The following is a 27,099-nucleotide window of genomic DNA, read 5'->3' on the forward strand; positions in this document are numbered from 1 at the left end:
ATACTATTGTTTCCCATGGGCCTGTGACAATTGCTCAGGTTCACTTAGAATCTAAAAATAAAAATAAAAATATATATGTGTAAATTTAAAGATGAATGCTCACAGTGAAGCCCACTAATTTATACAATAAATACAATTTTATTATGTTAATAAAAAATAAGGATGATTGTCTATGGGGTGAGGGTTGAATCTGGAAAACATGCCTAAAAATTGTTGAGGAGAATTGTTACTGTATGGACCTATGATTTTCTTCGTTTATACCTCATTCTAAGACCTTTCTCTTGCTCTTTTTTCTTCTTCCAGTGCAAAAGACATTTTATCCTCTAATAAGGGAAATTTATGCAATTTAGTTCTTTCAGACTTCAGGCAATGGCAAAGGGTAAGACTTTCTAAAAACAGCTTGGAAATTGAAGTGTTGGTTGTAAAATTGAAACTCCTCACCTCCATTTGAGTTACAGCTTATCCTTTAAATGTACCATTATTAGTTTTATGAAAGACAAAACAGAAAGACCACAATGATTTAAAAATATGCTTAAACATTGTAAATTCTATTTCAGATTTTGGGGTAAAATAAAGTTAGGCTGCTAGTGGGAACAAAGGGATCAGATACCTGGGTAGGAGTGAGGGAGTTGTTCAGATTCTGTCATTTGGACATAAGTAACATTGTGCTTATTTTGACACAAATCTGGTTTTTGTCTTAAGGACTTTAAAAATTAATAACATATTCTTTGCATGATGGTACATGCCTGTAATCCTAGTGGCTTGGGAGACTGAGGCAGGAGAATCTCGAGTTCAAAGCCAGCCTCAGCAATAGCAAGGTACTAAACAACTTAATGAGACCCTGTCTCTAAATAAAATACAAAATAGGGCTGGGGATATGGCTCAGTGGTGGAGTGCCCCTGAGTTCAATCCCCAGTACCCCCCCCCCCCGCCAAGAAAAATTAATAACATCTCTTTTACTGTAGTAAAACATACATAATATTACATGTATATTTTTAATCACATCTTTTAATTAATCACATCTTCTATAAAAATATATATATATATATTTTTAGTTTTAGGTGGACACAATATCTTTATTTTATTTTTATGTGGTGCTGAGAATCAAACTCACACATGCTAGGCGAGTGCGCTACCACTTGAGCCACATCCCCAGCCCTAATTAATTTCTTTTTAAATGGGGTTGGCCTTTGAAAATAAGTTTCATTAATTAAATTATTATGTTACAGTAGTCTGCCAAAAACATACTAAACTGAAATACTTCCAAGGTTAATAGCAAATTCATGATCTAATGAAATCTAATCTAGATTCCCAAGAACCCATTTTCTTTGCTTTTGGGATCATAATATTCTCATGTTTGTGGTCTATACACTATATATCTACTTTAGAGACTTTTTACTATATACCGGCAGTTTTGATGTACATAGATTAAATTTAAAAAGTGATGTTTACCAGGAATAATAATAATTGTCATTATTAAAAACTTATTCTTTGTTAGGCTGAAAGTGCTTTCCATGTGTTATCTTACTTTTTTGGCAACTATATGGTGCAGATCTTGTGATCCTTATCTTACATATGCAGAAATTAAAGAAGTGTTAAATTACTTAAGTTATCTATGAATAGTAAGTGGTACAGTGAGCATTTGAATCTGGGTCTAACTCCAAAATTCTTAATCTTAGTTGGTCTGTTAAAATTCTTCCTTACAGTGATTACTCTTAATAAAAGGTGGGTGATAAATCTATTTATTTGAGTAACAAATAATGACAAACTTTATGTCTAAATTGTTCTTTATTTTTTTCACTAATATTATTGGTATTTCTTGTTTAGGAGTTGGACTTGGGAGAGACCAATAAATTTTATATGAATCAAACACTTATTCATACTAGTAAATTTTCCAGTATAATGGGGATCATGTAAACAGACGTATTACAATCTTGCTATAATAAAACATGTTCAGCTCTTTAGGACTTAGCCTGTCCCTCATAGGATTCAAAATAATGATTTTCATCCTGGCAAACTGTGCATTATTTCATAGGTATTAAAATTAAGTTAAATTTATATTGCTTTTAAAAATGAAATACTTTCATACACCACTTTTTTGGAGAAGAAATGGTATGAACAATAGTAAAATGGCTATGTAACTCCAAAGTAATCAAGGGTAACTGGGGAATAAGGATCTAGGTAGACTTTGATGAATAATGTGCTACTTCCTCCTCCTCTTTATTCTCTAGATGCTGGCTGAACAGAAGGAAAAGTATACTGGGGATACTCTAATGTCAAAACATGATACCCTCAAGATTATTAAACATTTACAGGAAAACTGGGTGAATATTGGGCTTGGAATTTTTAGTCGCCATAAAAATATGGAGGGGGAGGTGCCACCAGAGCGACGGGACATGGAGGACATTTTGAAAAGCATAGGAAAACTCTACAAAGAATATGAAATAAGAATAAGTGGAGATAATGGTAAGAAAAAAAACAATGACAATTTCTTAGGACTAGAAAGCATTTTAACAGTAATTATTATTTTGAATTTAGTAGCTAAAATGAAAGTGATCATATCGTTTTAAAAACAAGCTGATTAAAGCATTGAGCATTATTTTATTGAGGTTAATTTACATATATAATATAAATCACCTATTTAAATTGTACAGAATGTATTCAGTCAGGTGTATCTGTTATTACATTTTGATTATTTATTTTTTATCACAATTTTAGAACATTTTTATCACAGTATAAATAAACCTATATCCTTTAGCTTTTACCCTTATCTCCCCATTGCTAACCTAGTCTTAAGTCTACCTCTGTCCCTATAGATTTCCCAGTTCTGGCCTTTCACGTGAATGAAATCATATACTTTGTGATCTTATATAATTATAAAAGACTTCTTTCACTTGGCATTATGTTTTCAGGTTTCACTTGTGGTATGTATCACTACTTCATTCACTTTTATGGCCAAATAATATTCCATTGCATATGTATGTCACATTTTATTAGTTCATCCATTGATAGACATTTTGGTTGCTTTCCTGTCTTGGCTATTATGAATACAAATGCTGTTATAGTCATTTGTGTACACATTTCTGTGTGGACATGTGTTTGCTTTTCATTTCTGTTTGATGTATCCCCAAGAATGGAATTCCTGTTCATTTGGTAACACTATATTGAACTTTTGGAGACTGCCACAGTTTTTAAAGAGGCTGCATTATTTTACATTCCCACTAGCAAGTATGAGGGTTCTGATATTACTACACTTGTGGTTATCTTAATTTTTTTATTCTTGCCATAGTAGTGTGTGTGAAATAAATATCTTATGGTTTTGATTTATGTTTTCCTGATGACAAATTATTTCAGGCATATTTAAAAGGCTCTTTGACTATTTGTATATTTTCTTTGGGTTAAGTGTACATTCAGATCTTTTTCTCATGTTTTAATCCAGTCATGTTTTATACTTGAGTTGTAAGAGTTCTTTATATATTCTGGATACAAATTCTTTTTCAGATATCTGAACTGCAAATATCTCCTCCCACTCTGTAGGTTGTCTTCATTTTCTTGATAGTGTCCTATTATTGATAGCATTTTGTCATAACTAAAAATCCTTTGCCAAATTCAAAGTCATGAAGGTTTTGTCCATTTTATCTAGGTCATATAATTTTTTAGCACAGTTGTTCATGGGATTTATTTATAATTTTTTTTATTTCTGTAGAGTTGGTAGTTGTTCCCTTTTTCATTTCTGATTCTAGTAAATTGAGTTTTCAGGCTTTTTCTTTGTAAAACTAGGTAAAGATTTTTCAAAATTTTTTTATCTTTGCAAAGAACCAGCTTTTGGATTCATTTATTCTGTATATTGTGTTTCTTTTCTCTATGTCATTATTTTTCACTATAGTTATAATTATTTCCTTCCTTCTGGTTGCTTTAGGTTTAGTTTGTTTTCCTATTTTTAGTGTCATATGATGAAAGGCTAGATTATTGATTTCTTTCTTCTTTCTTAATTTAGGCACTCAGAGCTATAAATTATCCTTTTTAGATCTGCTTTTCCTAATTTCCATAAGTGTGGGTATGCTATATTTTTCATTTTATTCATCTCAAGTATTTTATGAGTTTCCTTTTCTGGTTCAGTGGTTATCTGGAATGTTATTTCCACACATTTTTGAGTTTCCTAAATTTTTCTATTATTGAATTCCAATTTCATTCTATTGTGGGTTGATATACTTGACATTATTTCTGTCCTTTTAATTTTATTGAGGTTTGTTTTATGGCCTAGCACCTTGTCTTCTTGGAGAACGAATGTTCTTGTGTATTTGATAAGAATGCAAGTTTGTTGGGTAGATTGTTGTATAACTGTCTGTTAGGTCTATTTGGTTTTATAATGCTGTTTAAGTCTCATATTTCCTTGTTGAACCTCTGTTAATATTTTTGTGGGTAGGGTATTGGAGTCACTATTATGTTTTAATTACATACTTCTTTTATTTCTCTTAGTTTTTGTTTTATATATTGTGGTACTGTGTTATTGGATGCATACAAGTTTATAATTGTTTAGCTTCTTCATGATTTGACCCTTTTATCAGTATAAAGTATTACTTTATTTTTAGTAAATTTTTTATTTTAAAGTTTATTTTTCTGATATTATTTGTTTTCTGATTTGTTTTTCCAATGGTTGCTATATAGTGGTATACTTTTTTTTTTCCCTCCTCCTGGTATTTCTGAGCTACATCCTCAATAAAGCTGTGCCTGATTTTAGTGTAATAGTAGAAGACACATTGAAGAAGGCAGTGAAGAATTACACATCATCCCTCCTGCAATTCCATGCAGAACAGTGTGAAAAGAGATACTTTCATGTGGGGAGGGAGAGAGAATTAAGTCTCACTTTAGACTTAAAACCTAGTACCAGGTCCACCATGATGAAACCAAATGCCAGACAGTACCCCATAGCCCCTCTCCTTGGGCCAGTACTTGCAGACTGAGCTTCTAGCATGATAGCCATGGGAATGCTGCCACCACCTCTTCCCCAACCTTGAGCAGACAGGTTAAAGTAAGACTTGAACTACAGGGGAGCAAAGACAGGAAAGTAAACAAGACTGCCATGGAGCTCAGAGTAGAATCTACTTCCATTAGACCCAGCACAATATAGAGCCCAAATGTCCCAATTCCTAGGCCAGTTCTAATAGGAGCCTCTAGTCCTGCCTCAAGCATCAGTCAGAGAGATATATCCTAGTAGAATGAACTCATGTTTCATCCTGCATCACTGCCAACTGTATCAGGCCTAATGTGCACCCTGGAGACTGCATATATCTTTGTGGTTGTCAGACTTAGGTGTAACCCAGCTTAGTGTCAGCCTGGGCAGCCAAGGACTTGCCTCCACCATCCCTCCTCCAACCTCAGGCAGACAGCAAGAAGTAAGACACCACTAGTAGGGGGAGTAGGGCAGGAAAGTGAACACAGAACCATGTCTTGGAACTCAGTGCCAGGCTGGTAAAACCTAACATTGGGAAGGTCCTAATGGTCCCTATCCCCAGTGCCTACCCAGTGGAGCTTTTGGATCCACCTGGTGCCAGATGACTTCACTGAAGATTTCTAAAAAATATTTAAAAGATAACCAATACCACTTCTTATTAAATTATTCCAGAAAATTGAAGAGGAGGAAATTCTTCCAAACCCATTCTGTAAGGCCAACATTACCCTGATACTAGAAGCAGACAAGGCAGCAATGAAAGAAAGTGATAGGCCCATATCCTTGATGAACATAGATGAGGAAATCCTTGCCAAAATACTAACAAATCAAATCCAACAGCACATTAAAAAGATCATCAAATCATGCTCAGTAACACATGCTTGTAGTCTCAGGTACTTGGGAGACTGAGGTAGGAATATTGCTTGAACCCAGAAGTTCAAGGCCACTCGGGAAAACAAATCAGTAATGCCACATCAATTGAAAGGCAAAAACCTTGTGATTTTCTCAATAGATTCAGAAGGGCATTTAATAAAATTCAGCATCCTTTCATGATAAAAACTCAACAAATTAGGTACAGAAGGAACGTATCTCCACATAATAAAGATCAGATACAAGCCAACAGCTAACATCACATACTGAATGGGAAAAGTTGAAGTCTTTGTAAGATCTGTAACAAGACAATGATGCCCACTTTTACCACTTATTCTACATAGTACTGGAAGTCTTAGAGCAACTAATCGAGAGAAAGAAATGAGGCATTTAAATTGCATTGGGGGACATCAAACTCTAACTGTATGCAGATGACATGATCTCATATATAGAAAACTTTAAAGACTACCAAAAAACTATTGGAATGTAAATTCAGCAAAGTAACAGAGCAGAAAATTAATATGCGAAAGTCAGTAGCCATTACTATACATTGATAGTGAATTATCTGAAAAAGAAACCAATAATGCAATTCCATTTCCAGTATTTACAAAACAACACAACAATAAAAAAACAAACCAAATCCTAGTAATAAATTTTAAATCAAAGAAGTGAAAGATCTCTACAATGAAAACTATAAAATGGGAAAGAAACTAAAGAGAACACAAAGAAATGGAAAGATACCCTCTGTTCATGGATTGGAAGAATCAGTATTCTTAAAATGTCCATACTGCTCAGAGTGATCCACAGATTTAAAATAATCCTATCAAAATACAAATGAGATTATTTATAGAGCTAAAAAATCCTAAAATTTGTATGAAACCACAGAAAACAGATAGGGAAAGCAGTCTTGAACAAAAAGAACAAAGCAATGAGGCATCATAGTACCTAATTTCAAAATATACAACAAAGCTATAGTAATTGAAAACAGCATGCTATTGGCATAAAAAATAGCACATCAATAAATGGAACAGAATACTAGAAGTATACCCATGTATCTACAAGCACATGACCTTTGATTAGATTTATAGAACATGCATTGGAAGAAAGTCTTCTTAATAAATGATGCTGGAGAAATTGGATATCCATATGAAAAAGAATGAAACTAGACCCTTATCTCACTGTATTAAAAAAACTAAAAATGAATTAAAAACTTTAAGACCTGAAATGATGCCCTAGAATTAAGAATATAGAGTATATAGTTAATACAATGGCACTTATGATGAATGGATGGTGAAAAGATAAGTACAGAATCTAAGAAACTACAACAGTCTCTTCAAATTGAGAAAGTTCCCTTCTAACACTGGTTTCTTGAGTATTGCTATCATGAATATTATTAGTTTTTGTCATATGTGTCTATTGAGATGATCATGTAGTTTTGGCTCTTTATTTTTATGGTGCATTACACTGGTTGGTTTTTATTAAGCCAGCCTTACATTTCTGGGATAAATCCAAGTTGGTCACATGTATAATACTTTTATATGTGACTAGATTTAGTTTCCTAGTATTTTGTTAAGAATTTCTGTGTAAATTTATAAGGGATAGTGGTCAATAGTTTTCTTGTAATGTCTTTGGTATTAGTCTCAGAATTCATTGGCAGGTGTTCTCTCCTCTTTTAATTTTGGAAGAGTTTTTGAAAGAATGGTGTTAATTCTTTTTAAATGTTAGTTAAAATTCAAATAATATCTCATCTGTTTCTAGGTTTCTTTGTGTTGTACTGGTAATGGAACCCAGGGATGATTTACCACTAACCTAAATTCCCGGCTATTTTTTTTTTTTTTTTTGAGACAGGGCTTACTAAGTTGCTCAGGTTGGCCTCTAACTTGCCATCTTCCTGACTTAGCTTCCCACAGCATTATCAGCATGTGCTACTGCACTTGGCTCCTAGGCTTCTCATTGTGATTTTTTTGAGTATTAAGCTAATCTCTTTCCTCCTCATAAGTCTACTTTGATTTTCTGTTTCTTCTTCCCTCAATCATTTCTTTTTGTATGACTTTTTCTTGTTGAATGTTGGACATTATGAATGAAAAAGTCTATAGAAAATTGGAGACTGTGGATGATGCTATGTTCCACAGAATGACTATTTACTTTTTCTTCTGGAAGGACATTTAAAATAGGGAAATATTACCTTAATTTTAGCAGGGACTGAGTCTGACTAAAGGTTTTGTGAGGGCTGGTGTCTTTCTGTTCCACCCTCATCCTTAAGGTATAGTGAGTATTTCAAGGATTCAGGGGTCCCAAGTGGAAACCTCTGTTCCTTAGATTCTGAGCTTCAGTGCCCACCCCTGTAGAGTGAACTAATATCACAGCTTGCCACGGAGATGTTAAAAATTCCTTCCCCACAAACCCATGAAAGACCTTAAAAATCCATCAAGGTACTTTATTCTTTTTTTCTTTATTTTTTTGGGGAGTGGTACTGGGAATTGAACTCAGGGACATTCGACCACTGAGTCACATCCCCAGCTCTGTTTTATATTTTATTAGAGACAGAGTCTCACTGAATTGCTTAGTGCCTCACTAAATTGCTGAGGCTGGCTTTGAACTCATGATCTTCCTGCTTTCCCTACCTGAGGTGCTGGGATTACAGGCATGCACCACCACACCTGGCCCATAAAGGTACTTTATTCAGTGTATCATGTGTTCTTTAAGAATCCTTCCCAGGCTGGGCATGGTGGCTCAGGAAGCTGAGACAGGATGATCATAGGTTTAAAACCAGCTTCAGCAAAAAGTAAAAAAGGCTGGATGTGGCTTGGTGGTTATGTGCCTCTGGGTTCGATCCCCAGTATCAAAACAAAACAAAACAACAATCAAAAACTTCCCAGTTAAGGGTTCCAGGCAACCCTGATCCATTGACCGGCACTGATGTTCAATTTAAAACTACTCTACATGGGAAAACAATTATAATTTTTCTGTAGCAACAATAACATAGTTTTAAATAAAATGGCAAGATTTACCCATGAGAGTATATAGTTGGCAAAAAAAATGAATTAACAAATTTATTTAAAATCAATGAGGAAGTAAAAATGATGAACGATGGCAGAATTAACAGTTCATTTTGAATACTCATAAAAGATCTATGTTTACTGATGAATACAATGATAATATTTTCATTAAGGATAGAAAAACAATTAGTTTTTAAATTATTATATAACTCAGGGAAAAGGAGCACTTTTATTTTTTATTTTGAGGATATATTCTGTGATCTCACAATTAATCAGTCTACTGGATCCATATGAGGATCCAAACTCAGTCTTTGTTCAGGTTAAAAACTATAAACTTGAGATCCACTCACACCAGCCTGTGCAGGGCCCACATACAGAGTGGGCCAGGTCCACCCCTTTCCCGGCTGGGAAGACACTCACTGTAGCCTAGTCTCTGGTACAGGACCTCCACCCCTTCTGACCAGTGCACTACCCCGAGAGCCAGCTGAGATCCAGCCCAGGCAGCTCACAACACCCCACCTGGGATCCAGTATTTAAGTAGGCCTGGTTCATTCCTCCCCCAGCAGGGCAGACACTGCCAGAGCCTAGCCTTTGGCACAAGACCACCCCTTCCTACCAGCAGACTATCTCAGGGGGTCAAGCCCAGAGGCCCAGATCCACACACTCCAACTTACTCAGATCCCAGACACAGGATGCAGTAGCATCCATTGAGGGACATCAGCAGGGTCTGGAAGCCCAACATCAAGGTGAGGTACAGAGAATCTGCACAGGTACTACAAGAATATAGGGAAGAAATTGTAATGTCTCAGATCTGCACTGCAAGAAAGGAAGACACATAGGAAACATAAAAAAAAAAAAAAAGGAGGAAACAAACCAGGACACTATAATAACAGAACCCATGGACAGCAAAGTTGATGAAATGTCAGAGAAGGAGTTCAAAAAGTTCATAATTAAAGAATTAAAAGAATGACCTAAATGAGCAAATAGAAGCAAAAACTGATCACTCCAACAATGAGATAAGAGAGCAAATATAGCTAGCAAAAGATTACTTTGAGAGAGAGACCCTGAAAAAATATCAGTCAGAAATTCTTGAAATGAAGGATACAATAAATCAAATAAAAAACTCATTAGAAAGCATAACCAACAGACTAGATCACTTGGAAGAAAGAACATGAACATCAGATAATGAAGACAAAGTATACAATCTGGAAAATAAAGTTGATCACACAGTGAAGACAATTAGAAACCATGAACAGAACATCCAAGAATTATGGGACAGCATCAAAATATCAAATCTAAGAGTTATTGGGATAGAGGAAGGCACAGAATTTCAAACCAAAGGAATGAACACTCTCTTCAATGAGATAACATCATAAAATTTCCCAAGCATGAAGAATGAATTGGAAAACCAAATACAAGAGAGTTTCAGGACACCAAATGTACAAAATTACAACAGATCTACACCAAGGCACATTATAATGAAAATACCCAGCATACAGAATAAGGATAGAATCTTAAAAGCTGCAAGAGAGAGGAATCAGATCACATTTAGATGGAGATCAACTCATATCTCAGCAGATTTTTCAACCCAGACCCTCAAAGCCAGGAGATTGTGGGACAACATATACCAAGCTCTGAAAGAAAATGGATGCCAACCAAGAATCTTATATCCAGCAAAACTAAGCTTTAGATTTGATGATGAAATAAAAACCTTCCATGATAAACAAAAATTAAAAGCATTTACAACTAGAAAGCCTGCACTACAGAACATCCTCAGCAAAATATTCCAAGAAGAGGAAATGAAAAACAATAATGAAAATCAGCAGAGGGAGGGATTACACTAAAGGAAAATCTAATCAGAGGATAAATCAAGTCACATTAAATACCAAAAATAAACAAAAATGGCTAAGAATGCAAATCATGTCTCAATAATAACCCTGAATGTTAATGACCTAAATTTACCAATCAAAAGACATAGAATAGCAGATTGGATTAAAAAAAAAAAAGACCCATATGCTGCCTCCAAGAGACACATCTCCTAGAAAAAGAAATTCACAGACTGAAGGTGAAGGGTTGGGGAAAATCATACCACTCACATGAACTGTGGAAGCAAGCAGTGGTTTTCATCCTCTTATCAAATAAAGTAGACTTCAAACTGAAGTCAATCAGAAAGGATAAAGAAGGACACTACATACTCCTCAAGGGAACCATACACCAAAAAGACTTAAAAATTGTAAATATATATGCCCCAAACAACAGAGCAGCTATGTTCATCAAACTCTTCTCAAGTTCAAGAGTCAAATAGACTACAACACAATAATTTTGGGTGACTTTAACACACCTCTTTCATCACTAGATAGATCTTCAAAACAAAAGCTGAACAAAGAAACTATAGAACTCAATAATATAATCAATAACTTAGACTTAACTGACATATAGAATATTCCAACCTTCAATGAGATAATTTTCCTCAGCAGCACATGGATCCTTCTCTAAAATAGACCATATGCTTTGCCACAAAGCAACTCTTAGCAAATATAAAAAAGTAGAGATATTACCCTGCATTCTATCAGATCATAATGGAATGAAATTAGAAATCAATGATAAAATAAGAAATAAAATCCACTCCAACACCTGGAAACTAAATAATATACTACTGAATGAAAAATGGATTATGAAAGACATAGAGGAGATTAAAAAGTTTTTAGAAGTGAATGATACATTCACAGATACAACATATCAAAATCTCTGGGACAATATGAAAGCAGTTCTAAGAGGAAAGTTCATTGCATGGAGTTCATTCCTTAAAAGAAGAAAAAGTCAACAAATGACTTAACATTATATCTCAAAGCCCTAGAAAAAGAACAAATCAACACCAAAAGCAACAGAAGACAGGAAATAATTAAAATCAGAGCTGAAATCAATGAAATTGAAATAAAAGAAACAATTGAAAAAAATTGACAGAACAAAAAGTTGGTTCTTTGAAAAAAAAATTGACAGACCCTAAGCTATGCTAATGAAGAGAAGGGGAGAGAAAAATCACATATGTGATGAAAAAGGAAATACCATGACAGACACTACAGAAATACAGAAGATAATTAGAAATTATTTTGAAAACCTGTACTCCAATGAAATAGAAAATATCAAAGGCATCGATATACATAATATACAGAATTGAAACAGATCAGTTTCAAGTGATGAAATAGAAGATGCCATCAAAAGTCTACCAAGTAAGAAAAGCCCAGGACTGGATGGATACAAAGCCGAGTTCTACAAAACCTTTAAAGAAGAACTAATACTAATACTCTCCAATTTATTTCAGGAAATAGAAAAAGAGGCAGCACTTCCAAACTTATTCTATGAAGCCAATATCACTCTAAAACCAGGCAAAGATACATCAAAAAGAGAAAACTTCAGATCAATATCTCTAATGAACATAGATGCAAAAATTCTTAATAAAATCCTGGCACATCAGAAAACATCAAAAAGGATCATGCACCATGATTGAGTGGGATTCATCCCAGGGATGTAATTTTGGTTCAACAAATGGAAATCAATAAATGTAATTCATCATATCAATAGTCTTAAAGATAAGAATCATATGATCATCTACATAGATGCAGAGAAAGCATTTGACAAAATACAGCACCCCTTTATGTTCAAAACACTAGAAAAATTTGGGATAACAGGAACATATCTCAACATCATAAAGGCTATCTATGGTAAGTTCCAGGCCAACATCATTCTAAATGGAGAAAAATTGACAGCATTCTCTCTAAAAACTGTAACAAGACAGGGATGCTCTCTTTCACCACTTCATTTAACATAGTTCTTGAAACACTGGCCAGAGCAATTAGACAGATGAAAGAAATTAAAGGGATTCACATAGGAAAAGAAGAACTCAAATTGGCACTATTTGCTGATGATATGATTCTATACCTGGAAGACCCTAAAAGTTCCACCAGAAAACTCCTAGAACTGGTAAATAAATCCAGCAAAGTAGCAGGATATAAAATCAACACCTATAAATCAAAGGCATTTCTGTAAATCAGTGATAAATCCTCAGAAAGGGAAATGAGAAAAACTACCCCATTCTCAGTAGCCTCAAAAAAACTTGGGAATCAACAAAAGAGGGGAAACATCTATATAATGAAAATTACAGAACCCTAAAGAAAGAAATCAAAGAAGACTTTAGAAGATGGAAAGATCTACCTTGGTCTTGAATAGGCAGAATTAATATTATCAAAATGACAATACTTCCAAAAGCACTATACAGATTTAATTCAATTCCGATCAAAATCCCAATGACATTCCTCATAGAAATAGAGAAAGCAATCATGAAATTCATCTGGAAAGTAAGAGACCCAGAATAGCTAAAGCAATCCTTAGCAGGAAGAGTGAAGCAGATGGCATCCCTATACCAGCCCTTAAACTATACTACAGAGCAATAGTAACAAAAATAGCATGGTATTTGCACCAAAACAGACTGGTAGACCTGTGGTACAGAATAGAGGACACAGAGACTAACCCACAAAACTACAAGTATCTTATATTAGACAAAAGTGCCAATAACATGCATTGGAGAAAAGATAGCCTCTTTAACAAATGGTGCTGGGAAAACTGGAAATCCACATGCAACAAAATGAAATTAAACCCCTATCCATCATCGTGCACAAAACTCAAAATGGATCAAGGATTTAGGAATTCAACCAAAGACCCTGCGTTTAATAGAAGAAAATGTAGGCCTTAATCTCCATCATGTAGGATTAGGCCCCAACTTCTTTAATAAGACTTCTGTAGCACAAGAATTAAAATCAAGAATCAATAAATGGGATGGTCTCAAACTAAAAAGCTTCTTCTCTGCAAAAGAATCAATCTGTGAGGTGAATAGAGAGCCTACATCTTAGGAGCAAATCTTTACCCCTCACACATCAGATAGAGCACTAATCACTAGGGTATATAAAGAACTCAAAAAGCTAAACATCAAAAAAACAAATAACCCAATCAATAAATGGGCCAAGGACCTGAACAGACACTTCTCAGAAGATGATGTGCAATCGATTAACAAATACATGAAAAAATCTTCATCATCACTAGCAATTAGAGAAATGCAAATTAAAACCACTCTAAGATTTCATCTCACTTCAGTCAGAATGGCAGCTATTTTGCATACAAACAACAATAAGTGTTGGCAAGGATGTGGGGAAAAAGGCACACTCATACATTGTTGGTGGGACTGCAAATTGGTGCAGCCAATGTGGAAAGCAGTACGGAGATTTCTTGGAAAATTGGGAATGGAACCACCATTTGACCCAGCTGTCCCTCTCCTGGGTCTATACCCAAAAGACTTAAAAACAGCATACTACAGGGACACAGCCACATCAATGTTCATAGCAGCACAATTCACAATAGCTAAACCGTGGAACCAACATAGATGTCCTTCAATAGATGAATGGATTAAAAAAAGTGTCGTATATACACAATGGAATATTACTCAGCAATAAAAGAGAATAAAATCATGGCATTTGCAGGTAAATGGATGGAGTTAGGTAAATGGATTGGCTAAGTGAAGTTAGCCAATCCAAAAAAACCAAATGCTAAATGTTTTCTTTGATATAAGGAAGCTGATTCATAGTGGGATAGGGAGTGGGAGCATGGGAGGAATAGATGAACTCTAGATAGGGCAGAGGGGTTGGAGGGGAAGGAAGGGCATGGGGTAATTATTGATGTTGGAATGTGATGATCCTTTTTATCCAAAGTACATGTATGAAGACACAAATTGGTGTGAATATACTAAGTATACAGAGATATGAAACTATGTAACCAGACATGAAAAATTGTGCTCTGTATATGTAATAAGAATTATAATGCATTCTGTCATATAAATAAACAAATTTACATAAAAAATAGACTCCAAGATATTATCAATAGCAGTTTCTATGTTGTTTCACTTATCTCTGTTTTTAGTAAACATGTGCTATTTAAATCTCAAAAAAAAAAACTATGAACTTCATGCAAACCTATCAGTGACTTAAAAAAATGACTTAAGAACCATATGTATTCTCATTTCTGTTATTAAATGTCCCATAATCACGAAGAAGCTGTTTATCATCATCATAATTGTAACAGAATAATAATACCTTTTAGGGCACGTTCTTGTTGATTGATTGTGTTTTTAATGCATTTGATTCTCTACTGAGGAAATAAGAAACTAAAGAGTATAAATCATAAAAGAATTTATTAATCATTCATTAGTCATAAAAGTTCTAATTTGCACAATGGAAACTCACTAAATGTTCATTTAGGAACTAATCTTTTCAAGGTTCTCTGCTAGGCAAATTGTAAGATAATAAAAGATGAAAAAATATGCCCATGCCCTGTTGGATTTTATATTTTAGTACTAAAGTAGCAGTCTTGCGAATACTTCTAACAGTCATGCTTTTCTTACTTTTCTAGGCATCTCTAAAATGATTCCAAATATGGTTGGTACTCTTGATTTCTGCTGTTACAAGTTGGAAAACGTGGAGTCTTTTGCTTTCTTTCTTGAAGAATGGGAGGGAGTTGATAAAAAAATTAATGAAATGAAACCTCGGTTGGATTCACTGATAAACATTATTGGCACTGTTCCACAGCACATGGATGTGGATTCTGGTCCGTAAGTTCCCATGAGTTCTCTGCCTTTTGAGAGTATGTTTTTAAAACCTTTATTGAAATATAATTCACATGCTATACATTTCACCCTTTTAAAGTGTGTAATTCAGTGGTTTTCAGTACATTTATAGATTTGGGCCACTGCAGTCAATTTTAGAACATTTTATCACCTCAAAAAGATGCTTCATATAATTCAGCTGTTTCCCAGTAAATTAGTTCATTTTCTGTTACTACCACAAAATATTGGAGGTTGGTGGCTTATAAAGAAAAGTTTATTTAGCTCATAGTTTTGGAGGCTAAAAGTCTAAACATCAAATGCTGCCTCAGGTGAGGGCTCACAGCATATGGCACCATGCAAGAGGGAGAGATCACATGGCAAGACAGGAAGCCGGAGGGGTCTGGCTCACTATTCCTAACTACTCACTCTTGCAGGAGCTAACTAAGATTCCATAAGAACTCCATTAATTCCTTTTGGCACCCTACTGACCTAATTGCCTTCTCCTAGTCCCCACCCTTTGAAGGTTCCATTACCACATTGGAGGACATACTTCCAACACCTGAATCTTTGCTAGACACACTCAAACCATATCCAGACCATGTCAGTATTTCCTCATGATCTTCTTATTTCTGAAAGATCAGTACTAGTGTCCCATCTCTCATTTCTGATTTTAGTAAATTTGAGCCTTCTGTTTTTTCTTGGTAAATCTAGCTAAATGTTTATTAATCTTTCCAAAGACTTCTCTTTTGATTTCATTGATTTTCTCTAGTATTTTTTATAGTATTAATTTGTACTCTGACCATTATGATTTTCTTCCTTTTGCTTTCTTTAGATTTTATTTTACTAAATCTTTTCCATAGTCTTACAGTGAACTGTTACGTTATTAATTCTAGACATTTGTTTCTTACCATCAGCATTTACAGCTGTAAATTTCCCTCTAAGGACGGCTTTAGTTTCAGTCTATAAGTTTTGATAGTTGTACTTTCGTTTTCATTGATCTCAAAGTGTTTTATGATTTCTTTCATGATTTATTAATTGACGAATTTGTTGTTTAGGACTGTGTTATTTAATTTTCACATATTTATATGGTTTGCTACTTTTACCCTATTTTGACTTGTAATTTCATTTCACTGTGCTGCGAGTATATACTTTGTATTATTCTGGTCTTTAAATTAATTGATGTTTTCTTTATGACTTTGCACATTATCTATATCAATGACTTCTGGCATTTTTAGTCTGATATATGTGTGGATCTTTTTGTGTTTATCCTACTTGGATATTGCTAAACTTCTGATATGTTAGTTATTCTCTCTCAATACAGATGGGAGGTTTTCAGTCATTATTTCTTTGAATGTGTTTTTTTCTTTTTATTCCTTTCTCTTTCTCACCATTTCCAGAGGCTTTAAATGGTTTGTTAAAGAAAAATAATTTTCAACAATTTCACTGGTGGGCAGCCTTCCTCTTCCCACTGTCAATGCTGGAAGTCAACTTTAAAATCAATTCTCTTCATATGAGTAGTTCCTAGTGACCTGGGAGTGAATGTAAAGGTGTAAATTGTTATAACAGAGAGCTAATATTGGAGGTAAGATCTATATTGTCTGTCATGGTTTGGATATGAGGTATCCCCTGAAAAGCTCATCTGTAAGGCAATGTTTAGAAGTGAAATGATTGAATTATGAAAGTCATAACCTAATCAGTGGATCAGTTCATTTGTGGATTAATAATTTGAATGGATTACTGAGTGGTAACTGTAGACAGGTAGACATGGCTAGAGGAAGTAGGTCAATGGGTGCATGACGTTGTAGATTATATTTTTATCCCTGGTTGGTCTGTCTGCTCTCTCTCCCTCCCCTTCTCCTCTCCTTCTCCCTCTCTCTCCTTTCTGCTTGCCACAACTGAGTAGCTTTCCTCCACCACATGTTTTGCCTCACTTCAGGTCTGCCATGATGTTTTGCTTACCTCAGGTCTACATCAAAGGAGTTGGCTGAGCATAAACTGAAACCTCTGAAGTTTTGAGCCCTTTTTTCCTTCCTCTAAATTATTTTTGTCAGATATTTCGGCTCCAGCAATTAAAAGCTGCCAAATAGAATTGTCCAAGGTGGGTATGGTGCCACTTCCTCCCTACCAGGGCATTAGGAAAGCCTTCACACCAGATAATTCAAGACTTTGATTCACCTTTGCCTGAGTACTCAGTTGTCAACACCCAAGTTTATTATGCTCAATCAAATAAAACCCTTTCTCTTAGCTGATAGTTACTTGTGTACTCTAAGTTTATTTTGCCTGATTTTTCTTTCAGACTATTCCAAGAACACATATTTAACGTGATTCAACAATGGATTTTGAAGATAGACAATGAAATTAACAATGGGAACATTGAACTTCAGCGCCACGTATGTATGAATAAGACTTTGTGAGATTATTTTTTGCCTTTGCTGATGGTTTTCTTTAAGGGCAAACCAGTTTCTACATATACAACTGAAGCAGGAGATTGGGAGAACAAAACAGAAGCTTATATATTAGCTTTTCAATTGATTTTTTTTAAGTTGTCAATGTCAAAATTTATTTTATTTATTTATATGTGGATCTGAGAATTGAACCTAGTACTTCACACATGCTAGGCAAGTGCTGTACCACTGAATTACAATCCCAGCCCCTCAGTATATTTTTATTTTTTTATTAGTTGCTCAAGACAATACAATGATCTTGACATATCATACATTTGATTCAAATAGGGTATGAATTCTCATTTTTCCACGTGTACAGATTGCAGGATCACATTGGTTATACATCTATGTGACCTCAATATATTTTTAAATGCATAATGTTCTTGCATCTGGAATGGAGTTTTAAAGTTCTAAGTATTATCTTTACTCTTTGCTAAGTATACTGACATTGTTTTCCTCAATGGCATTAGTCAGGGATATGGCCATTTTAAAGACTTTTGTAGGATTGTATTTCTGTCATTCCTTCAGTCCCTACCTGAACATGTTAGGTGAAAAGCGAGATGCATCAGTACTGTTGGTCTATAATTACTAGAAAAACAGAATTATTCTGCAATTGTGAAAAAAACCAAAGCTTATGGATTAATAAATCCATAAGCTAGTAAATATTAAATAATGATTTCCAAGGATGTCTTAGTTTACTACATTTACTCTTACTGCCAACTCTTTTTAGAATCAGAATGTACATAGGAATCTCTTATTATAAGAGATGCAAGTATTTGATCTTATAGAATCAATAAACTTAAGTCATTTTAATATTGCTTAAGTTAGGAATTTGAAAGGCAGCAACACCATGTTATATGGGAACAACTGCTGAAGAAACATTACAATTCTGGGCTGGGGTTCTGGCTCAGCGGTAGAGTGCTTAACTTGCACATGCGAGACCCTGGGTTCGATCCTTAGCACCACATAAAAATAAATGAATAAAATAAAGGTATTGTGTTCAACTACATCTAAAAAATTAAAAAAAAAAAACATTACAATTCTGTCAACTTGTTATCAACCTGTAGACACCAAGAATTGAGGGGTAAATATGTTAAGTCTGGAAGTACAGATCCGTAGGATCCTTAGGGTTGGGGAAAATTCCATTGTCTTTTGAGAGACAACAAAAAATGAAAAAGAAAAAGGGAGATGGAGTGCATGTGGGACTCAATTTTTGTTGAATGAAGCTAGGAAGAACATTCTGGCATTGTTGGTGTCTTATGGTGTTGCTATATTAAACCCATCTTGGCAAAATACTCAGTTTACTATTAGGGTTTGATCTCCATGAAATCTTGAAATCATTTTTTTTTTGGTATTCTAGAAGTTCAGTTTTTATAATATAGATAGAAATGCTTTTATATACTCATAGTATATGTTTTAATCAGCTTTATTTGCTGCTGTGACAAAAAGACCAGACCAAAACAATTATACAATAGGAAAAATTTATTAGAGGGCTCACAGTTTCAGAGACAACAGAGTCCATTCCTTAGTGCTTGAGGTGAGGCAGAACATCATGGCAGAATAGTATAGTGGAGGAAAGCAGCTCACAAGACCATCAGGAAGTAGAGAGAGACTCCACTTGCCAGATACAAAATACTTACCCCAAAGGCACATCCCCAGTGACCTGCTCCTTCTGGCCACACCCCACCCACCTTCAGCCACCATGCAGATAATCCCATCATGGATTAATTCACTGATTGGGTCAAGGCTCTCAAGAACCAATCATTTCTCTTCTAAACCTTCTTGCATTGTTTCACACATAAACTTTTGGGGGATACCTCACATCCAAATCATAACAATATACCTCTATTTTAACACTGCATTATTAAAATTAGTCTGTGTGGAAAACTGAAAAGATTGTAAGCTCCTTCAGGAACTCTGTGTATCCATATTAACTGGTACAAGAATTTAAAAATATAAAATTTGTCTTTTTTTTTCACTCACCAAGCAGTTTTTCCTTTCTGATCCATTGTCCGACCTTTAGTTTTATTGTTTTTCCTTTGCCCTCTTACTCTATTTAATCTATGATGCTTGGCTGTCCAAAACAGTGGCCTCTGAACATTTATTTTATTTTTTATTTCAATTTTCATTAAATAAATTATTCTAATTTTAGTTATACATGACAGTAGAATGCATTTTGACCCATCATACATAAATGGAGTATAATCTCTCATTCTTCTGATTGTACATGATGTAGTGAACATTTTTTTATCATGTAATTCTATAAGCAAAATAATCTTTGAGCAAGTAATTTGTAACTTACAATTTTTAATTTGCCTGCCAGAATTACTCCATTGAAAAGTTTTATATGTCATAAAACTTATGCCAAAAAGTCAAAAGGGATAAATAATATTTTCAAATAAGTTTTAGTAATAGTTAAAAAACTGGCCGGGTGCAGTGGCACACACCTGTAATCTCAGTGGCCCCAGAGGCTGAGACAGGAGGATCTCGAGTTCAAAGCCAGCCTCAGCAATGGCGAGGTGCTAAGCAACTGAGTGAGACCCTGTCTCTGAATAACATATAAAATAGGACTGGGGATGTGGCTTAATGGTCAAGTGCCCCTGGGTTCAATCCCCAGTACCAAAAAAAAAAAAAAAAACAAAAAACCCAAACTGATGTTATTGAACAGGTTTTATAATTTACATAATTACAAGGTTACTATTTTATTGATAGTTGAAGGTCTGCTTCTTAGTTCAGTTTACTTCAGTAGTTGTTTTAAATGAGTCATTGTTGAAATGATAGTTCACAAAGAGATGAATCTAAACAAATTGCATCATTTAACACTCAATTTTCAATTCTATTAATTACGCAATGATTTCTTTTTTTAAAAAAAATATTTGTTTTTTAATTGTCGTTGGACACAATACATTTATTTTATTTATTTTTATGTGGTGCTGAGGATTGAACCCAAGGCCTTTCACACATGCTAGATGAGCACTCTACCCCTGAGTCACAACCCCAGCCCTAGAATGGTTTCTTCTTAATTGACTAGGAAAATTTTCCTTCTATCAAGTCACAGTTCCTTTTGCAAACACTAGACAATGTAGCATTTCTATATCCCAGTTAATCAAAATATTTTATTTGTAAGATTTAAAAAATATTTATTTTTTAGTTGTAGTTGGACACAATATCTTTATTTATTTAGTTTTATGTAGTGCTGAGGGTGGAACCCAGGGCCTCGCATGTCCTAGGCGAGTACTCTATCGCTGAGCCGCAATCCCAGTCCTTATTTGTAAATTTTTATAACAGATTAGAACTTTATTTCTATATTTTTAAAATTTTAGTTGTATGGACATGATACCTTTATTTTCTTATTTTTTATGTGGTGCTGAGAATTGAACCAGCCTTACATGTGTTAGGCAAGCATTTCACTACTGAGCTACAATCCCAGCCCTACTTCTAGATTTTTAAATATATGCTTTGAGACTTTTAAAATATGATTTATGTATCATTTTCAACAAATTCGTAACTCCCTGAATGGCAGGGAGGAATGGGGGAGGTGCTGGGGAGTGATGTTGGCCAAATTATATTGTTATATCGTGTACATGTTCAAATATGTAACCACAAATCCCATCAACATATACAACTACCATGCACCAATAAAAACACGTAAAAAGAAAAGATGATGTCATTAAAAGTGGCTATGCATTTGATGTTGACATTGCGATCTATGTTTAGTTCACTCTGTACCCGCAGATGTCATATATCATTGTCTCCCTCAATTAAAAACCCTGCAGCATCCTCATGAGTTTTCTGTGGAACGCTGGAATGTCTTGGTGCACCGAAGGAAACTTGGGAACTGTAGCTTTAAGATGCTAGTATCCTTGCCAACCTAAAGAATAAGAGACTAGTTTAATGTAGAACAGTGCAGAAGAAAAGGGGGTTACACTAGATAAGTGGTGATTATTTGAGTTCCTTAAGAATCATGGGATTGTTAAAACTTGAACAGAGGTATGATCATTTCTGTTTTTAAATGTGGTATAATTTTTACCGTTTTTATTTAAAATGGGTCATTTGTGTTATGATAATTTTTTACAGATGGATGAGTTGCACATTTCTATGGTCCAGTGGATGGTAAATATGCTGATTATAATGGTTCCTGACTTTACTGACCAAAACACTCTTCCAAAATTGGAGGAGGAAAGTGCTGAGAAACGAAATATAAGAGTTATGCAGTTGGAGCTAGATGCGACTGCACTGGCAAGAAAGTTGTCCCAGTACTCCACCTATTTGATCAGGTAAAACTGTCTGGTTATTTTATTGCTGCTCATTTAAAAATTAAATATACAGAAGGCAGACAAGAAGGACAGCAAAGTAGCAGCAGTAGGGGTTATTTTAAAATCTTCAAAGAAATACTATTTTAATTTCTCATCTGACTTCAACACTCTGCCCAGTTGAGATATGAGATTTTGGTGTTCTTTCCTAGCCTATTAGAATTCTTTTAGAAACAATGTTAGCATAGGAAGGATGAGAACTATGTTTATATGAGGGTGAGAATTAGTTTAAAATAAAAAGATCAACTTGCTTGTCTAAGTAAGATACACCTTGCATGAGACATTTAAAGAAGCTTGTGATTTTTGTGTAATTCCCTGCAAAATTGGATGTATGCTTTTGAATGTTTGACTAAATGCCACAAAATATCTCTTAAAAATGAAAAAAAAATTGTTGTATCTGAAAATCTAGAAAAGTCACATCAAATAAAGATGAGTATAATCTGTTAACTACAATGAAGATGGTCACAATGATTATTTGAACTTTGGGAAGTAGCTCTTACAGTCTAGTCAGAGTTTTCCTTCAATTTAAGTTTGCCAATGGACCAAGGTGAAAGAAGTAGAGGAGAGGAAGAGGAAAATGGTGAAAAATTTAGGAAGGGACAAAATGTTCTTCTTGGTGAGCCTGTAGCTGAATTACTATGGTTAATTCCCACTGTATCTGGATTTTAAACACTTAGTGGAACCAATAACAAATAGTTCACGCTAAAAATATTTGTTAACTTCCCATTACTATAATGAAATGCCTGAGATAATTAACATATAAATAGAAAAGGTTTATATCGGCTCATGGTTTTGGAGGTGGCTCATACCTGTAATTCCAGCTACCCAGGAGACTAAGGTAAGTTTACAGTTCCTGACCCCAGTACTTTGGATCTGTGGCGAGGTGGCATGTCAATCATTGTAAGAGAGCATGGTAGAACAAAACTGCTCACTTCATGAGCCAAACAGCAGAAGAGGAAGAGGAAAAGAAAGAGACTGAGGTCCCACAATCCCCTCCAAGGGCACATCACCAGTGACCTAAGGAACTCCCCTGAGGCCCCACCTCCTGAAAGTTCCACCACCTCCCAATAGTACCACCTTGGAGCCAAGTGTTAACACATGGGCCTTTGGGGCGATACTCATCTAAACCATAGAACTGAGTGTGATTTTTCCTTTTCCCTGTACTTTGTTTTGCGGATATTATTGTTTGGTTTGGTTTTTTGCAGTTGTTGTAAAGGGATGGTAACAGCAATGGCTCTGACTCAAGCAGCACAGTCACAAAGTAATCCTGCTAAGGAGCTTCGGGAGCTGGATAGGATGAAGGTAATACTTCTTTCTTCCACTTTGTTTTGAAGATATCCAATGACTCAAGGGTGTGCACCTTGTAGCCTCTCCTTTCAACCTCATCCTATCTCCAGGCAATATCTGGTCCACTTTTTAACACCAAAGATTATTTTTTATTTTCTAGAATTTATGTTAATGGAATCATATAGAATATAATTTTTTGGTCTGACTTTTTTGACTAAACATTTATTTTGATATTTATACATGTTGCTTTTATCTAAGGTTGATACTTTTTAGTGCTAGTTAACATATAATAAAATACATATACACAGATATATATTTTGTTATAGGGATATACATAATTTATTTATCCATTATCTATTGGTGGGCATTTGAATTGTTTCTAATGTTTTATCATTAAAAGCAAAGCTTCAGTGCATATTTATGTATATGTCTTTGAATAGACTTTTATCCCCATTTCTCTTGGGTAATATCTAAGAATGGAATGTGTGAGTTTTCTGGAGTGGCTAAAGCATTCAGCAGTGAATGAGCGTCTTGGTTGCTTTATATACTTACTGACACTTATAATGATAATAATAAGTTAATTTTTTGACATTTTAATTAGGTGGGTAGTGATATGTTACTGTGGTTTTAATTTTCATTTCCTTAATGACATTTCTTTTGCTTATTTTTCATCTTTACATTGTCTGTCATGAAATATATGTTCAAATCTTTGGCCCAGTAATGTCTTGTTTGTTTAATTATTATTGAGTTTTAGGGGTTCTTTATATATTATAAATACCAAGTGTTTTTTTTTGCCAGATATATGATTTTATAATATTTTCTCCCAATCTGTGATTTTTTAATTTCCTTCTCTTAATAGTGACTGAAAGATGGGAAGATCTTAATTTTGATGAAGTTCAAGCTTTTTTTTTTTTTCTTCTATGGATCTAGCTTTTGGTATTATACTTAAGGAAATTTTTGTATAACATCCCAAAGATTTTCTTCCTATTTTTTTTCTAGAAGTTTTATAGTTTTAGACTTTATACTCAGGTCTATGACTCATTTTGAGTTGAAATATTTTCATATATGATTCCAGGTATGGATCGAAGTTCCTTTTGGAGCATTTGGATATCTAATTGTTTGGGAACCGTTTGTTGAAAAGACTGTCCTTTTTTCTCTATCAAGATGCCTTTGCATCTTTGTTAAAAAATCGATTGATCATATGTAAGATGCCCTTTATTAGATTGAGAAAGTTCCTTTTATTCCATGTTTACTGAATTATTTTTTTCAGTCAGGAAAGGATATTGAATTTCATCAAGTTCTTTCTCTACATCAATTTGGGATGACCTTGAGTTGCCTTTTAAGTTTGTTGAATTACATTGATTGACTTTTAAAACTTGAATGTCAGAGTGACTTTTAATTACTGGAATAAACTCTACTTGATCATGAGGTATTATCATCCTTCTATGTATCACAAACTCAATTAATAAAAATTTTGTTTAGATTTTTTACATTGATGTTCACAGGGATGTTGATTACATACATTGTCTTGTAATGTATTTGGTTCTGATACCAGGGTAATACTGGCTTATGATTCAGCGTAATGAGTTGAGAAGTATCTCTTACATTTCTATTTTATTGAACAATTTGTTTAGAATTGAATATTATTTCTGCCATGAAAGTTTGATAGAATTCACCAAGAGGCCCCCAAATTTTAAAGATTTTAAAAGATAGTATCTCTAAGATCTTGGGGTAGAAAATATTTTAAATTTTATTTTTATCAAAATAAAAAAGCACTAAAAGAAAAGATTATAATTTGATTATCTTAAATTTAAGAACTTCTAAAAAATGTATCAAAACCAGAAACAAGCCACAGATTAGAAGAATACATTTGCAACACCTATAACTGATAAAACACAAGTATCCTGAATATGAAATGGCCTTCTGTGATCAATAATATGAAAATAACCCCATAGAAAAAAGTGGACAAAATTTGAACGTATACTTCACAAAAGAGAAAATCCAATTGGCTAACATTTGAAATGATGCCTCAATTTCACAAGTGATCAGGGAAACATAAATTAATATCAATTGCTTACCTATCAAATTGGTAAAACATACAAAATTTGACAATGCAGAAGTGTTAACAAGAATGGGGTAAACAACAGGTACTCTGGACACTGCCTGTAAAAATGTAAATGTATGTGTCCCATTTGGAAATCAGTGGGCGTTACTTATTAAAAGTTGGATTCCCACACCCAGGAACGTAACATTTCTATTTGTATATCTATAATAACTTGAGAAGATTTTGCAACAAATTCACTAGACTGGGAGACATATTGAGAATATCCTTAGTAGTATCTCCAAAGTAGAAATAGTTCAAATATCCATAAACAGCGAATGGATAATATGGTATGCGATAACTGGCATATAGAATGCAAGTAATTTTCTGTTCTTCACCTTGTGCTGTTTAAATGAATGTTCTTATTAAATGGCATGTATGTGTGTTATGCTTTTTTTATGTATGACCAAGTTCACAGTTTTTAAACAGTGTATTATTAAAAATTATGTACATCTCAGTCTCAATGACTTGGGAGGCTGAGGCAGAAAGATCACAAGTTCAAAGCCAGCCTCAGCAATTTAGTCAGGCTGTATGCAACTTAGTAAGACCCTATCTCAAAATAAAAAAGGATTGGGATGTGGCTCAGTGGTTAAGTGCCCTGGGTTCAATTCCTGGTACTAAAAAAATTATATGTGTGTGTTTTGCGCGCGCGCACACGCACATAGTCATACATTATGTACAATATCTTGCTAGCAAGCTTTTAAGTCTCTAGGAGATGGAGACTTTGTAGGAGAATATAAAATAAATAGCACTAATTCTGGAAGGAGAAAAGTGGCCAATTTTCAGAGAAGAAATTGATGCATTAAGTTTAAAAAAATAAAAGAAATTACCTGGACTCTGTAGACAGTGTTTTTAGACTTTGAAGGAGCAAGGGTAATCCCTGTGATATATAAACAATTTAGGAATATAGATAATGATTAAAAGATTTCCCAGTTTATTTCATATGGCTAACAAAGTTCTTTTAAAAAATCCCAATAAATATAGAGGAAATAAGCCTCATAAATATGGATGCTAAATCCAAATTTAAAATAGCAAATTTCATTTAGCAGAAAGTTAAAAAAAGAAAATGCTGTGTGAACAATTAGAATAATGTCAGAGAGGGAAACTCCTTGAAAGTGTTTTCCTCTAGGTGTGTTTCACTTCCTATCTGGGAGTTGAACGAAACATATCCGTTTCAGTTCTGGTTCTGAGAAGCTTCAGGGTGTTCTTCACAACAGACTGATGTGCCCCTGAACCGAGTAGCCCCTTGGAGCTTGCCATCCTCATTGCACATCTAAAAATGTGCTTGGATCTTTTTAGGCTTGCTACAACCAGCCCTACCAGTACCCTCAGAAATGATGGAAATCCCGATTTTGGCCAGATGGATGTGCCATGAATAGTGGTGAAGATCCACGGTCAGCTCCATGTCATACTTAATTATTACTTATTTAAAAGGAGGTAGAACTCTGTGTGGTGAGACCATGTTTCCAGATAAAGGCAATTTTA

At 34.4% G+C, this 27,099-nt stretch overlaps 1 protein-coding gene across 6 annotated transcripts in view; it reads left to right on the forward strand.

The window, feature by feature from the left end:
* Window positions 1–27,099, forward strand: part of Axdnd1 (axonemal dynein light chain domain containing 1) — an 88,607-nt gene that overhangs the window by 36,615 nt on the left and 24,893 nt on the right. For all 6 annotated transcript variants that reach the window (XR_005730910.2, XM_078022384.1, XM_078022386.1 and 3 more), the window contains 6 exons: window positions 304–379; window positions 2,232–2,466; window positions 15,277–15,475; window positions 17,766–17,859; window positions 21,991–22,190; window positions 23,432–23,528. Coding sequence is in view for 5 of the 6 variants with exons in the window: in XM_078022384.1 (XP_077878510.1) it covers window positions 304–379; window positions 2,232–2,466; window positions 15,277–15,475; window positions 17,766–17,859; window positions 21,991–22,190; window positions 23,432–23,528 (901 nt within the window). In the remaining variant the exon portion in view is untranslated. The remainder of the gene's footprint in view (window positions 1–303; window positions 380–2,231; window positions 2,467–15,276; window positions 15,476–17,765; window positions 17,860–21,990; window positions 22,191–23,431; window positions 23,529–27,099) is intronic.

Source organism: Ictidomys tridecemlineatus, chromosome 10 (assembly GCF_052094955.1).
Source record: "Ictidomys tridecemlineatus isolate mIctTri1 chromosome 10, mIctTri1.hap1, whole genome shotgun sequence".
Taxonomy (NCBI): Eukaryota; Metazoa; Chordata; class Mammalia; order Rodentia; family Sciuridae; genus Ictidomys; species Ictidomys tridecemlineatus.